General features: G+C 34.4%; 1 protein-coding gene and 1 long non-coding RNA gene across 5 annotated transcripts; both read right to left on the reverse strand.

Moving 5' to 3' along the window:
• Positions 1–297: 297 nt before the first annotated feature.
• Positions 298–11,779, reverse strand: LOC128217960 (beta-hexosaminidase-like). 4 transcript variants are annotated; one of them, XM_052925438.1, is made up of 11 exons: positions 11,694–11,779; positions 9,705–9,777; positions 8,791–9,445; positions 8,163–8,584; positions 7,130–7,773; positions 6,364–6,466; positions 5,479–5,716; positions 5,006–5,135; positions 4,267–4,395; positions 2,902–3,042; positions 298–2,673 (listed from the first exon to the last, which is right to left on the reverse strand). In XM_052925438.1, the coding sequence occupies exons 2-11, from the start codon at positions 9,756–9,758 to the stop codon at positions 2,616–2,618; spliced, it is 2,574 nt and encodes an 857-aa protein (XP_052781398.1). In that variant the 5' UTR covers positions 9,759–9,777; positions 11,694–11,779; the 3' UTR covers positions 298–2,615. The 4 variants fall into 4 exon arrangements, with proteins under 4 accessions (XP_052781398.1, XP_052781399.1, XP_052781397.1 ...); XM_052925439.1 differs by having other exon boundaries at positions 11,682–11,739; XM_052925437.1 differs by lacking the exon at positions 11,694–11,779 and adding an exon at positions 11,483–11,654.
• A 2,033-nt stretch (positions 11,780–13,812) lies between these two features.
• Positions 13,813–15,968, reverse strand: LOC128218499 (uncharacterized). The gene is made up of 4 exons (XR_008258391.1): positions 15,785–15,968; positions 15,338–15,397; positions 14,921–14,988; positions 13,813–14,593 (listed from the first exon to the last, which is right to left on the reverse strand). It is a non-coding gene; the product is annotated as an uncharacterized LOC128218499 (long non-coding RNA).
• Positions 15,969–17,129: the final 1,161 nt, after the last annotated feature.

Below are 17,129 nucleotides of genomic sequence, written 5' to 3' on the forward strand. Positions count from 1 at the left end.
AAAATGCTGATATGAGAATATCTGTTCTCCTAATATACAGGCATATTTTAATTGGTATCAACACAATTGTATGCACAGGCCACAGTTATGCTCAGCACAAATTCCAATAGGCTCTTGATTTATAACTTCCGCTCATAGACTAGTCTTACAGCAGTAAATGAAAGAATATGTATCTAATGCAATATGTATCAGGAAGAATCTGAATATCATGTTTTGCTTGCCTGCCCAAAACATAAGGAATGGTGTAAATTATTTATACTGTATTTCTGCAATTGGCCAACAATGAATAAGTTTAAATATCCTCTAAACTTTAATCTTAACAAGATTCCATACAGTTCAGCACAATAGATCAACTTTGCAAATCAAATGAGAGAGCCTGTTATGTTAAAATAATAAATAAGTACAATACTAGTACAGGAGTTTATGATAAATTTATGTTCTCACATATTCAATATTGTTTATTTACTAGACTAACAACTATTGGATGTTATATCATCCATGTTGAGTTGCTAAAGAAGAATTCTGGTTTAATACATTCTACATTCATAGTGTATATAAATGCTTTGAACATTGTATGCATTTCTTCATTGTATGCATTTAACTTATTGCATCATATTTAAAATTGAAACCAAAGCTTAGCAAAGATTCATCTAAATAATTAACTATGAATCAATCTATTATATTATTACTTCCATGAAAAATCACTTTTCTTTTCAACACATAGATTTTTTAAGCATTTTTAACCAAATTGTAATAAAAATAAAACCAATGTCATACTTCAAAAATCAGCCTGTTGGGAGAACGTGATTTCTCATTAAAACATGTTCACCCATGGTCTGTTTTTTACAGATTGCGTCAAAACTAATGATTTAAGTAAAAAGTTCATTCATAAATATTATGTGCACTATACAATAACAAGTGACAGATCAGAATACCATTCAACATTATTTAAACATTTTGGGCCGTTTCCATTTCAAAAATTCAAACTAATGCTAGAGAATAAATTCAATTAACATGTATCTGTTTGTGAAATTGATATTTAAAGCACTGGTAATTATAGGTACTTGCAAATACCCAAAACATCTTATCAAACCCCCTAAGGGCTAATCCAGTAGAACATATAACCCACAGGGGGAATGCAATTATTTTGTAAGTACCGGTATATGGGTGGGTGTCTTTTTTTCACTAATTTGGACCCCAAAATGGTAATTTTGCTTCTGTAGGGGGATGGTATAATTCAAAGGTGCCTTCCCCCCGGAGGTTATATGTTTAATTGGAATAGCCCGAAGACAGTCTATCATAAGATAGTCTATCCAAAGGTATTCATGATTTAATTTAACAGATTCTTAAACAAATTGCTCAGCTGTTAGATGGGTATATAGAAAAGAGCACATAATTTACTCGAAAACTTCAGTCTTAATCATGAAGAGTGCTTTAAATAAAAATATCATTGATCTAACGTTAACTATGCCCATGGGTAACATGTTGATATGCGGAATACATGTCATTAGTATCATTAACCAATAGAACAAATATATGAAGAGTTGTTTACATGCCAAATGAAAATAAAAATATATCCATAAATATACGTTGTAGATATTAAAGCTTCACTCTCACAGATTTACCATTTTTACAACTTTTTTATTTTTTGTCATGGAAAGGGCAAATTTTTGCGTAAATATCTGCAAACCAATGATATAAGATTGCTGAAAAAGAATCAGATCGTAGATCTTCATATTTCCCTTGAACATTAATGTTTTATGGCCTAAACCGTTACTAACAGTTTAAGAAAAATGCATAAAACATCCATTTTTTAACTTAAATATAAAAATCTGTGATCTAATTTTTTGTCAGCAATCTTATTTAACTGCTTTCCATGGATTTTCGCAAAAAGACAAAAAATAAAAAAGTTGTCAAAACGTTCAATCTGTGAGAGTGCAACTTTAAATACAAGCTAAAGAATTAATTACATCTACATGTACGATTAATTTACAATTAAGTGAATCAGCAATATCAGCCATATAACTTGCCTCAGACTTACTGGGGGTATGACTTTTTTTTGGTCCATGTTTACTATTGATCTGAGATAATGACCAGCAGTCCATTAAATATTCTGTAACAATACCCATTCTGCCACCAGAACAGACTGCGCACACTTAACAACAGGAAAATACAAAAAAAATAGACAAGGGGTCATACTCAATAAATTTTCTAATCAAGATTTCTCATTTCTTAGTGGTTAAGTGCATGTGAAGTTTCATTACTAAAACAATTTACTTCAATATTAGATTTGTTTAACTTTCGGATATTTGTTCATTGCAGAACATGTTCTGAATTGAAAATTTATCAAAACAATTTATTAGGGTTACATCTGAAAATCTAGGTAGCCAACAGTTCAACACTTTAATTCTTTTACTTAGGTGAATTTTGTAACATAAATGTGCAGTACATTTGTATATTGAAAAAAGGTCATCATGTGTTTGTTCCGCATATAATATCTGTTGTCCAGCTTGACAATTAATCCAAATTTTGATTAAAAGCACTTTTAACTAACATCTTCATAAATCCACATCATCAAAGCCACTATTTCCTCCCTAGTTCAGGAGTGTAGACTGTCAGACCTTAGGTTTTTTCATGATCACCCTTCTGCTACAGCGCTTCTCATCAACAGACCTGAAACACAGTCAACAATAGTTGTTTGATGGAACTTCACTATGAAGACTTTAATTCTTATAATTCACATCTGCATGACATGATTTGAGAGAGTTTCATTTCTTTCTGTCAGAATTCTTCTATTTTTGATGACATCAAATTGGTATGAATTTAGTACCAACAATCACTATGTTTTAATACCTAAATTTACTGTTTTTCCTTTTAATAGTAAAGAGCAAGAATTCCTACTTGGTTATGAGGTAGATATCCTTGTCCTGAACTGTGTCGATCTTCTCCGTGTAGCGTGTCCAGGTGGTGCCCTCGTCCAGGCTGTAGAAGATCGGCAAACCCGGGTAGGCTGCATTTAGTTCAATCTTGCATTCCTCCAAACTAGAAATACCAAAAAAAAATATTGTTGGATCCTTTCTGTTTAACAGAATATACACACAAACATTTTTTTAGGGAAAAGGAGCATCACTCAAGAGTAATGGGCCTTGTCACACATGTGGGTATTAGATCTGGCAACATATGCCATAAGTTTTATTTGAATATCTTTGAGAAAAGGCCAAGGTCCTTTGTCCACTTTTTTTTAAAGAGGGGCATAAATTGACAATTATAGAAGTCTTAGTCATGGCGCTTGCTATTCATGTGCATATTGTCTTTTGTGACATACTTTTTTTTTTTTTTTTTACTTTATTTAACGAACAAAACCCCCCCAGACAAATCCATTCATGCAGGTAACAGATGACAACAGCAAAAAAAAAAACAATCAAGAGGGTCGCAATGGCCCAATATCTGTCACCTGAAAATCAATAGGATTTGGCTTTGTGAATCAGTCAAGTACCGGTAAACCAAGATTAAAAACAAGAGACGCATTCTCTATAAAAATTAAAGGCTAATAATGACCAAGACCATTTAGTCATTTTTTTTTATATAAAACAGGGCAAATCTTAACCCCAGGGTCACCAGACCTGGTAGAGGACCACTAGAGAATGCTATCTATCAAGTATCTTAGCTCTAGCCATTGTGGTTCATGACAAGAAAATTTTCATATAGTCATATACCGGGTAGTTTATTTAAACTAGCACCATCCCCTTGCAGCCATGTTTTTTACAAACCAGCTGTTTTGTTATGTAAAGGAACATTTTGGCAAAAATATTTGAAATCTGGCCAGCTGTTTCTGAGGAAAAAACAATCTTTTTTTCATTCAGCAAAACTTAGCTTAGTTTTTTAACGAACAAAATGGCTTGACGGATATTGATAGTGTCACCCAAGAAAGATATCTGTGAAATGTCTTTGAAATTTGGCCAGCGATTTCTGAGGAAGGGTTTTCCAAGTTTTTTTCTGGATAAAACCTCTTTACTTGAAAAGAACCAATCAAGAAACATTTCTGTCAAGAACGGGGTTGATATTGGCACAAGGTTTAGTAGAAGGGTCATTAAAAAGAAGATGTTGATGATCTTAAGACTATGATGGACTATGAGAGGCAGTTGCACATCACAATAGCTTACTCTTGAGCACTTCATGCTCTGGTGAGCTAATTAAAGATTTGAATCATTTACAAATATATCTTTGATATCATTTGTTCATAACAATAATGCTATGATCACCAACCTGCAGTGAGCGCCTGGTGGAGGTAGATGGTAGGCCACACCCATACGGTCTAGCCTTTCCAGCTCTTTGCTGCCCAGGATATTGGCAAACCTTCCCCAGTCTCGTGCCTGGCCATCCTCTCGCTTATCCCTGAAGACAGACATCAGTGAATGAGTACACATATGGTATTGTACCCCTTGGTTGGGCATGATAGACCCCACTCGTACTGTAAAGCCTTCGCAGCTCTTGACCATCCAGCATATGGTCAAGCCTCTCCTTTAATACCTATTTTTGTTCACCAGAGTGATGATGCTATGCATACCACAGATTTGATTTATCACCACCATCGAACCTCAGATGAATGAGAATGATAATACCGTACAGAAACCAGAAACACAGAACATGTCTCCATTATGTGAAATATTATCTATAACCATTTAAATGATATTAAAGATACATTAATACAAAAACAAATAATTATTATTAACAATTCTCACTTAGCTTCTAAAGATATATTTTCAAATATTGGTCCCTCTGTCTCCTCGTATTAACTCTATCTATATATAGTCTAAAAAGATCGTAGAATGAATCATCTAAACCTTAAAATTCTAGAGTTACACTAAGTTACTGCCCCTTTTCTTTTCCCCAGTTAACCTACATGTATACCACCTCCTCTTAGCTACACACCACAGACAGTGCAAATCCATACAATATCTGCAGCCAGTTTTTAAGTAAGGGTACAATTCAGTAATTTCCATACTGGTCCTGTTCAGCCTCCCAATCAGCCCTATGCCACGCCCTCTCAGCCACACACAGCAGTCGTGGGAAGATCATGGAGTCCATCTGGTCCCAGGTCCGAACCAGCTCTGTCCACAACTGGCCCTGCATGCCTGCATGGTGTATATGTAAAAACTAGTTTCTAAATCATTCACATTTACATCAATTTGAAGTCTCACATGCACATGGCTTGCTAACAAATGATTTCATTGCTGGAAATGCATTATGAGGAGATGCAGATAAAATATTCAAATGGACATTCCTAAACAACATTTTCCTTTTTTGATAACATCTTCAAAATGAAATATGAAAGGTTAAAAGTTATTAAAGTTATTGAAGAGATTAACCTATCATTGGAATTGCAGCCAATACATATCACAACCAACAAGCATTCTTTTTAAACTGACACTGATAACAGCTTCTTTAAATCAGAGCTAAACCTCATACAATCCTTACCAACAATGTTTTCTGGCCTTTTAAGGTCATCATGGTCATCTTTGTGCCGTTTGATGTAGTCCTTGGCAAGCGGTTCACCGGTGAGGCGGACATCACAGTTGGCGTAAAGATTGTCAGGCATGAATGTGAAACATTTACGCGAGTCGAGGAACCGACATGCCCAGTACAGGCCCCGCTCTTCAGGGTCGGGCTCGTATGGGTGGTCAAAGTACAAGTGGGTCCCTTGTGACATCACAACCTTAGGGAAAGAGGAATAAAACACCATGAATGTTTCAAGATCAGACAAGTTCATTCTTGTTGTATAACGATGAGAAAGTCGCGGACAGAACACCAATGCTTGTCTGTTCTTGTTTACTCAGTAATGCAAGGGATATAACTAAATAATAATTATAGTCAGAGTTATGCATCTTGTTGTACATGCGTGTATTGTCTCTGGCAACATATGTACCAAGTTTCATTTGAATTTTGGAACAGGTTCAAATTTTTGCCAACGATGACACCAAAAATATCACAATTTTTTTTTTCTGTGAAAAACAATGAGCTCATTATGGCGAAAGGCACGAAACAACTCACAATACTTGTAAACATACTGACAGGGACATCACTATATCTACTGACATATGTAAATGAAATGCAACTGTAAGTTAAACATATTAAACTGATGAAACTCTTCATTAAATGACTTGTTGATTAACAAAGCCCATTTAAGATAAGCAAGACACTATAACAAGGGAAAATGTATTTTCGATATTTGAAAGAATAACTATTAACATATTGAACTGTAAACTATGATAAACAGATGAAAGTTGTTCTTGCTGTTAAAGTCATGCTTTTAAACACTCAAGAACAAATTAACTAGAGGGAAAGATCAATTACATGAGTTACCTTGTAATTGTTGTTTGCGAGTCTGTAGGCACAGCCGGCCAGACCAGACTCCCAGACATTCTGCCAGGCATATACATACACCTCATGGCTCTTAAACTTGTTCCTGTATCGAAAGAGCAATGTATGAGCTTCATTCAAAGATGCACTCTTACTCTCAAATAAGATGTACCACAATTAATATAATTGTTTTAATTTACTGAAAAGGATGAATAAATATTGAAAACAATTGTTCTTATGAAGGATACTTTTTTAATAAATGTTTATCTTCGACCCACCATTTATTTAATGTTTGTGCGTTTTCAGCAATTTAATTAATAGTTACAATTTTGTTTTCACAAATTAATAGTTTCCATAAATGCATTATTTAGTAAGTAGTTAAAGGTTACTCACTCAAAATTATGTTTGTTATACATGTGTACGGTATGTATTGATTTTAAATACGAGTGTCACTTTAAATGATGTAGAAGATTGTTTGAATTAAGATATCAACATTCAGTTTGTGTGTTAACATACATTTACAGTACAATTAAACATACGTAAATTTATAAAAATCTACAAATAAATTTATCTTATTTATTTTCCCTTTTTTATATTATGTATTTCAATCCAGAGTAGACAATTTAAGGATGTTGCAGTTGCATAAATTCTCATTTATGTATGGGTTTAAAAGAGCAAAAAAATCTGAAACACATCATCGTCTTGGTTACATCAGATATTGTTTGTAATAGGAGGGTATCACGGTAATGATAAGTTTCTGCCTCGTTACCTCTTTATTGGAAGAAGATCTGACTCATCAGGAATGATTCCGTCCTGCCACGCTCCCACGTCCAGACCACATTTGGCAATCACATCAGCAGTCCGCGTCACAAAATACTCCATGAGGTTCTCCATGGCTTTTACCTCCTCCGATTCAATCAGTCTCAGGCAAGCCGGGGAGCCCTCCCAGGCCTCATACGGGACCTCGTCCCCTCCAAAATGGAACATTTTCAGTGGCTGGATACCTTCGTGCATTTTTTGTACCTCTGTCACAATCTTCTTAGCAAATTTGTAGGTAGATTCCAAGCCAGGATTCATTGCATTCTCAGAGAACATTTGCACAGAGTGTGAGCCATGTTTACAGTCCTGGTCCAGATCAGTGAGCAAGTATTCCTCAGCTTTTTTCTTATCTTTCAAGTCCATGAACTTTTTATGTCTGGCTTTCATGGAACGGATGGCTGCATGGCTGTGACCAGGCATATCTATTTCCGGAATTACCTCAATGTGGCGCTGTTGAGCGTATTGTAGTATCTCCCTGTAGTCACTTACAGAGTAGAAGCCTGTCCCAGAGCTGTCAAACCAAGGGCCAGAGCCAAGCAGAGGTAGGAGGGAAGTCAAATCAGATCTGTTCACATGACCTCTTTTGGCACCTACCTGGTATGAAAAGTAAGCAATGAATACTTCAGAACCAGAACTATGTACAAAGCGTATATCCTTATGGCAAATTGAGAAAGATAACAATAACTCATAGTATTTTCAGTAAAACTCCAGAGAGAAAGACAAACATTTGAAACTTTCTATTTGTCTCACACATTAAAGCAAGGCAAAATATTTTAATACTATCCAAAGGCTTTAGTCAAACACAAGTGTACTCTAAGTTTCCCAATCCCTAGTATGGATAACATAAATATGTACCCTTATATTAGTACAGAGTGGTTAACTATTTGAGTTATCCAGCCATAAAATAATAAAATGTTATTTATTTTGCCCAAACCATATATTATAAAAATACAGAACATGAGGTGTTTTCCCAGTAAACAAACCTCAATTAGCTCCTCAAGGCCTGGAATCTCCAGTCTCCATCCCTCATCATCTGTCAAATGAAAGTGGAACTTATTCAGCTTGTATGTCGCCATCACATCCAGTAGCTTCAACACCTGGGCTTTGGGGTGGAAATTACGAGACACATCCAGGTGCATGCCTCGGTAACCATACCTTGGCTTGTCTGATATCTCACACTGAGGGACAGTGCTGTCTTTGGAAATAATGCCAATGAGTGATTGGACCCCGTAGAATATTCCCACTGGGGCTTTGGCAGTTATTGTTATGTCTGAGTCTGATTTTACTGACAATGTGTAGGATTCATCACAGGCAGGTTGATCCAAGATTTGGAGACTGGAAGACAGTTGTAGGTGTATTTTGTGTTGAGCTTGTTTACTGTTGTCACACGACAATCCAAGAATATCTGTAAGAGAAAATAAAAATAGTTGATCATAATCATGTAAAATATTTTTTCTACATTGAATTCTGTTTAGCATGTCTGGAACGAAAATAATATTGGACGGAAACATTTTTTATTTAATAATATATCTAAATTAATTAATTGATTTCATTCATCTCATAAACATTTTATATAAAATAAAACACTATTCATATCACAACATCACCCACTAGAAAGATATCTCCTTTCATTTTCAAGCTGGTCATCAGCGTATATAACCCACTGATTGGCAGTAATATGGACACTGTCACCCTCACAGGTCACCATCTTTAGAGGGGTGGGAATGACAGTTGTACCCAGGGGACCGGATTCAGGACACTTGTGTCTGTCGAACCTCTCTTGAAGGTTATATGGGTTGTAGTGATCATACCTGGTTGAACCATCTTTCAGCCCGTAGTCAAATCTTTTCCAAGCTTCTTCTGTGTCAAATGGTTCAACAAAGCTCATATCTTCTCCAGTTGTGCTCTTTATCAACACTGGTCGAAGTTTGGGCACTATCAGATACCAATTAGGCATCAAGTCACTTTTTGCAACAGAGAAGGATTGTGCCTTAAATGGAATTTTAACTTTGTCACCCTTCTTCAGAGCTTTAAAATTTTTGGTTGGAGATAGCTTGAACAAACATCCATTGACATGGGTAAACCGCATGCCAGCCTCAGGGATATCATGGTTTGTTGAGTGAGGAAGGTGAGCAGGCTCGATCATACGCAAGTGGCATAAGTATATGGCCCAGTCACCATACTTGATGGTTTGCTTGCTGCTGTTATTAGTAAGAACAACATGTGCGCTGTATGTCTTTTTACCATCTGTCAAGTTATCTATCACCTGAAAAAGGCAGACAGATATAAATGAGTAAATGGCAAGTTTGTTAATACAGCTCATTCTGTATGTTTGAATAGTAAAAAAAGTTTGTTTGAATATAATGAAACATTTTATGTTTCTAGCACTAAGGTATATACAGTATTGGGAGGCAATATTTCCTTACAATGAACATAACAAAGTGGAAGATAGAAGTTCAGATATCTTACAAAACATGTTATATTTCACTTATCAGCTTAATCAAACTATCAAAAAGTTTCCTTACTTTGTATGACACTCCAAGAGTGTCGCCAATATCATCCAATTGAGCTTGGTCCATGTTAACTAAGTCCCAGGAACTGAAACGTGGTTTCAAACCAGAAAAGAATACTTTAAAAAAAAAGAAGTGAAATCACATCTCATTGATGGTATGAAGTGTGCAGAAATGGCAGATTTTATATTCATATTTTTCATGAGGACCCCAATAATAATTTTAGCGCGGAAATATTTGCTTCAAAACTATCACTGGATGAGGCAACCAATCAGAATTCATACAATACAATTACTACCAGAAGTGACTACCTGTAAACTTTGACATATTTGAGCTAAATAATTAGATATTTTATGGTAAACATAAAATGATTATCCTGTGTTATATTTAATAAAAATATATATGTCTCACAGTTTTTAGTTTTTCAGTAGCGTACATATTTTTTGATGTTGTGATTTGGTATATATATCATCCCGAATTCTTTGTTAAACAGTCTGTGATATAACTACATGTGATATTTGGTTTGTTACGGTGTCAGGTCAACTCGGCCCAATTACCTTATGGGCCTGAACCAAATTTGCCTAGTCCTTTTTCGGCCTACTTTTAAAAGGAAGCGTGCCTATGAAATGCTGATTGGAATAATGTTGTTCACACCTAATTTTATGGATTGTTTAGAGCCGTTAATGTGTTAGAGTGTTAAAGTAAATGCTGAAAACAATGGAAAATTTCAAAGGATGTTAATGATGTTTATAAATCTATTAAAACTAATTATATTGCCTAATAATGCACCAGTCAATTGTAACCACGGCCCCCCAGGTCCTGGGGTATACCTGGGATAGCCGGGGAAATGGGCCGTGTTTTAACCTTCCTGTTGGTGCCGTAGTGCCGGGAATGGGCCTTACCTAGGGTCCCTGGGGTGCGAGGGCATTTGGCGGGGATTTTACCAGCAAGTCGTCCCCAAAGGACAGGTGTCTTACCTGGGCTTTGCGGGCCAAAAGTCAAAGTCCCCGCTATTTCCCGGACCTTGGGGGGGCCTTGGTTACAATTGACTGGTGCATAACTAAAGAAGTTTGAAACACACTTTATAATATTGGAAAGGAATAGAATCGCATAGGAAAATGAGTAAAAAGGGAGAGTAATATATAATTGTGGTTAAAAAAAATCATTAATATTCATTGAAAACTTATTTACATGCGTGTATTTTGTAATATTATTGATTGTTATATGTTTAATAATTATCATGTATCCTTGTATTATGTGTTTGAGAACATTTTGTTTCGTTGTGGACTTGAGATCACGCTTGTTATGTATTCATTATGAGAAGTGGTTGATTATATAGTAAATTAGTAAGGAAATAATTATTTTAAAACTTCGTATTTCTCTTTCATTCTGAGTCCATTTTGTCTCTTAAAGAAATAACATGTCTGTTAATATTTTAAACACTTAACAGCATCGATGGCATCTTCTATATACATTAATATACATACTTTTGGTATTATTTATTATCAATTCAATGATCGAGATATGAATAATAAGTTTTAGAATAATAATAATAAAAGTAAGCCAAAATAGATGAGGCCAAAATGGTAACTGGGCCGAAAAGGCCTAGATTTGTTTGTAACTAAGGCATATATATGCACAAATAAATCAATCTTACAAATAAATATATCCTACAAATAAAACAATCTTTCTATCTATCTATCTATCTAATATGGTCAATAATTAGTTAGGCAGCAAAGATGCATCCGTGTCTACATTCAAACATTGAATCAGTAAGAGTATGGTTCAGATACCAGAAAATATTCATAGCCGTAACACGAATAGGTGATAAAATGAAACATTTTTGACTGTATCATATGACTAAATTGATAAGCATCCGAAATATGATGTTAATCCGAAATCACAGCATCTGCCTCGGTTAATGAAATAGGCGAAATATTATAATTATCTTTGAAATAATCATCGGACGGACAAATTGTATATGATATTCACAAAATTAGTTACCACTGGTTATCTTAAATTAAGATAAATGTGGTTTGTGTCAAAATAATAAATTCTCTGTGCCGACTGGTCAGCTCGATTGACTTAATCGTACAATTACTGGTCGACGTTATATTCTATACACGCTCACGGACTGACCACTGGAGTCTATACACCCCCATTGAAATGTCGTAAAATATATGAAAATTTCTTTATCCACATTTTTTGAGATTTCAGATAATAATTAAGACAAAAGATGACAATTTTAAATAAAATAAATACTTTGCAAGGAAATAAACAATTATAGCTCACTGTTCCCAAGTTCGATCGACATTGGAATCTATACAGCTACACCGTAGGACAGACAATGGAGTCTTCTCAACTCCAACGTAGCACTAACATTGGACTGTATACAGCTTTATATTAAGACAGATATTGGAATCTAAACAGCTTCAAATTTGAGAGATCCTGGATTCAATACAGCCTAAAATTTGGACAAACATTGAACGTTATACAGCCTCAACTGAAGACAAACATTAGAATCTATACAGCCTCAGCTTAACAGCCTCACCGAAGACAAACATTAGGATCTATACAGCCTCAGCTTAAGACAAACATAAGAATCTATACAGCCTCAACTTAAGATAAACATTAGAATCTATACAGCCTTAACTGAAAGCAAACATTAGAATCTATACAGCCTTAAATGAAAGCAAACATTAGAATCTATACAGCCTCAACTTAAGATAAGCATTGGAATCTATACAGCCTTAACTGAAAGCAAACATTGGAATCTATACAGCCTCAACTGAAGACAAACATTAGAATCTATACAGCCTCAGCTTAAGACAAACATTGGAATCTATACAGCCTCAACTGAAGACATACATTGGAATCTATACAGCCTCAACTGAAGACATACATTGGAATCCATACAGCCTCAACTGAAGACAAACATTGGAATCTATACAGCCTCACCTTAAGATAAACATTGGAATCTATACAGCCTCAACTTTAGACAAACATTAGAACTGAAGACAAACATTAGAATCTATACAGCCTCAGCTTAAGACAAACATTGGAATCTATACAGCCTCAACTGAAGACATACATTGGAATCTATACAGCCTCAACTAAAGACAAACATTGGAATCTATACAGCCTCAACTGAAGACAAATATTGGAATCTATACAGCCACACCTTAAGATAAACATTGGAATCTATACAGCCTCAACTGAAGACAAACATTCGAATCTATACAGCCTCAACTGAAGACATACATTGGAATCTATACAGCCTCAACTGAAGACAAACATTGGAATCTATACAGCCTCACCTTAAGATAAACATTGGAATCTATACAGCCTCAACTTTAGACAAACATTAGAATCTATACAGCCTCAACTGAAGACAAACATTAGAATCTATACAGCCTCAACTGAAGACAAGCATTAGAATCTATACAGCCTCAACTGAAGACATACATTGGAATCTATACAGCCTCAACTGAAGACAAACATTAGAATCTATACAGCCTCAGCTTAAGACAAACATTGGAATCTATACAGCCTCACCTTAAGATAAACATTGGAATCTATACAGCCTCAACTTAAGATAAACATTAGAATCTATACAGCCTTAACTGAAAGCAAACATTAGAATCTATACAGCCTTAAATGAAAGCAAACATTAGAATCTATACAGCCTCAACTTAAGATAAGCATTGGAATCTATACAGCCTTAACTGAAAGCAAACATTGGAATCTATACAGCCTCAACTGAAGACAAACATTAGAATCTATACAGCCTCATCTTAAGACAAACATTGGAATCTATACAGCCTCACCTTAAGATAAACATTGGAATCTATACAGCCTCAACTTTAGACAAACATTAGAATCTATACAGCCTCAACTGAAGACATACATTGGAATCTATACAGCCTCAACTGAAGACAAACATTAGAATCTATACAGCCTCAGCTTAAGACAAACATTGGAATCTATACAGCCTCAACTTAAGGCAATCATTGGAATCTATACATCTTCAAGCTAAGACAAACATTGGTGTCTATACAGTCTCAGTATTGTCCTGTACATATACAGCTTTTAAAAAGTATTTAGCAACAGCTTTGGTTCTTAATCTGTTTTATTGATCATATACAATGTATTATATAACATGAGGTACACTAAATGTAGCAATCACATGCAGGGAAACCCTTAGATATTTTGTAAGAAAAATGTTGAGTTCTCTGTAGCCACTCTATATGTATATGCATAAAGAACACATTTTACAACAAAAAATATATCTGTTTTATCTTGAAGGCTAGGAATGGACATATACATGTACCCTATGTTACCAATACAATATAATCAAAATAACAACACATTTAAATTTGTTAAAATGTTTGATAATATACGAATGGGTATTCAATGAAGAGTATAATAAATACAGTTTAAAATGGTAAAACTAAAATGACACATTCGGTCTTGTTTCGTACAGAAAAATGAAGAGAATGAAGGTACACATAGTGTCAACATAAATACATACTATCCCAAATAAGAAAATGTTATGATAAAGGTTGATTACTCACCACTTAACCTCATAAAAATACAAGTTACAAGACAAATTTCAAGTATGTGGATGAAACAAATGGAACACATCCAAGTTAACTGAAGACTCTGACTATGTCTGGATTTATCTTATCTTGCACTGTCAAAGAATATTTTTTCCATATCCATGTTTAATGGAATATCATTACTATTAATATAGATATTCATTGTTGTAGTGCATACTTGTTATGTAAGTTAAAATAAATCATGTTCAAATAACAAAGGAAACACATCCAGATTGTCAACTGTAGTGTGAACTTCATTATTTCTTTACTTTCTATGTTAAGAGAACCTTTCTTTCTGTTCTTTGCCTGAAAAAATAAATAATAAAGATATAGATTAAAAGCATCCCCATTTATCAAAGATCAGCAGTTAGCAATTTTTTTGGCAATCTTGGGCATATTTATCAGTCCATATGCAATACAGGAATAAATGCTGTTAGCAGGAAATTACAAGAATTTCAAATGTATAAAAAACATTTTTACATAAAGTTTAGTTGTAGAGGATCTTTTAGGATTATGATATAGTAATACTGGCAAATTGAAATTGGAATACATGATACTTATTTCATGGCAAGATTTAAAGTTCAACACAGTATTCACATATTTAGAAGAAAACAAATACAACATACATATTACCATTCTTCAATGCTGCATGCAAATTCTTATTCGCCACCTCTCGAACACCATTTTTCCATGAGTACATACTGCAATTAAATCATAATATAAAAGAAAATTCTATGAAAAATCTTTCTTTTGTTGATCACCTTCAAAAATCAAAGTCTTAAAACCTATTGTGCAAATATTAAGAAGTTTTTTTACAACAAAAGTATGCTATATGGATTGCCTGTACGGTAGTATTAGGCAAAATATATTAAAACATACTTTGTGGTTTGCTTTCCTGTCATGATATTATTTCAAAGTCTGAAGCAGTTAAATATATCTAAAAATCCAATAAAGAAAAAAGTCCAATTCTAGGATCACAATACACATGATATCATATTGGAAATCATGATTAAAAAAGAAGGTGTTTTAAACATTTCTTGTTAACATTACCTGACAATAAGACTCTTTCCTGCCTTCCCTCATCATATTGCTCTCAACAATCTGCATAACCTGAAATTATATTTGAATAATGCAATACTTGATAACTTTGTCATTATCAACTATGACTGTAAGTCTTGGTATAAAACCTTCAGTTCCCACAGTCTTTGATATTCTTCAAAATATATTACAAAAAGAAAAGGAAAATCTTTGCTGTGCATGATATCTGATCTGCTTTCATTGCCACAATTGATGAAAATAAATTTTGGACAAATGGGAGCAATTCTCTCAACTAGAATCTGATATTGCATTAAGAATGTTATGCATCAGTCAATTATAACCACAAACACTTGACAAAGTACCATTATGAACCAAACATACATAAAATAACATTAAAATATTCGTCTTTGATATTTCAAACGTCAAAATAAAATCATATATCTTTTACTGTTAGCATACTTGATCCCAATCCTTTCGTACCACAGCGACTCATCATGGTGACGGAGAAATTACAAAGTTGACTTGAGGCTGTATATTCATGTCGACATATTGGAAGTCCAAGTTATAATCCTTAAAATAGCTATTATACAAAAACGGGAGCTTAAAGGGCTATCCGGAAATGAAACTAGTTGAAATGGTCGCAGTCAACAGTTTCATGGTTTACTTTACGGAAAAATTTAAGGCATTCGGAACTCCTCGGCCATTTTTTCAAAAACAACCTCGGATGTATGCCGGTACATCTGTTGAAGTAGTCCGTATTTTTTTAATAAAAGCATTAATTAAATGTAGTGTTTAAGAGTTGTATTCATTGCTCTCAGTTTAAATTGATTGCCAGTGAAGTGTATTATTGCAAACATAATTACGATTCCCAAGAGTTAAGTCATAAATTTTAACTACTAAATAAGATTACTACGCGATCTATTTGCAGCGGACTTAAACGTACCACTTTTTAAGTATGTAAACCGTCCATATACATCCGAGGTTGTTTTTGAAAAAAATGGCCGAGGAGCTCCGAATGAATTTAAGGGTGTATAGATTCCAATGGTCAGACTGTGAGCGTGTATAGAATATAACGTCGACCACAATTACTCGACTCATTGTTTAACCGGTTTTACGTAGCTTTGGTAGCTACAAATCGGACCCTATGTGAAACGGTATCATTTTCGGCCCCTTGCTAAATCGTTCCAGTCTGGGAGTAGGATTGATATTGGTCCAAGGTCTTATCCTGTAGACATTTCGGCACCTGATTACGAGGACGTTTCGGCATTTTTTTAATATAACATATCAAAACGTATAAATATTATTTTGTTAAAACAGTTAAATAGAACAAAAGATCAATGAACACTTATTAGAAAAAAAATGTCTTTGCTCAATTTATCCTTTGCCAGGTAAACTGTGGGCAATACTACCAATATGTTGGTGTTGTGGGTGTGAAAAAAGACGTTTTATGTGCGAATGGGTCAGTGTCTTTATATTTTATATGTTTTACAGGTAAATATTTACACCTCAATTTCCATTCCTGAATTGAACTGTATTTCGGCAATTGCGTTCATCAATCGATGAAAGCAACATCTTCGGATATGTTCGGATCGTAATTCATAGCATAACATTATACATGAAAGCTATTGATATTGTTATTGGTTGTATTGTGTCAGCAGGTCCCGTAAAATATAGATCAACATTTTAGAAAGTGTTAGTTTATTATATTTTAAATATATTGGTGCCAGAAGTGTTTCATTTTTTGCGTTTTAAAGTGATTTCAAGTGGTTGCTCTTTTCCCGCGTTATTGTGAGGTCATTTGAAA

This window comes from Mya arenaria, chromosome 14 (assembly GCF_026914265.1).
Source record: "Mya arenaria isolate MELC-2E11 chromosome 14, ASM2691426v1".
Lineage (NCBI taxonomy): Eukaryota > Metazoa > Mollusca > Bivalvia > Myida > Myidae > Mya > Mya arenaria.

Coding starts and splice junctions, on each gene's coding strand:
- LOC128217960 (XM_052925437.1), bottom strand. Junction 8,585..8,790: donor TGAAAGGAGATATCTTTCTA/GTGGGTGATGTT, acceptor TTTCTCTTACAG/ATATTCTTGGATTGTCGTGT. Junction 6,467..7,129: donor GATCTTCTTCCAATAAAGAG/GTAACGAGGCAG, acceptor CTTTCGATACAG/GAACAAGTTTAAGAGCCATG.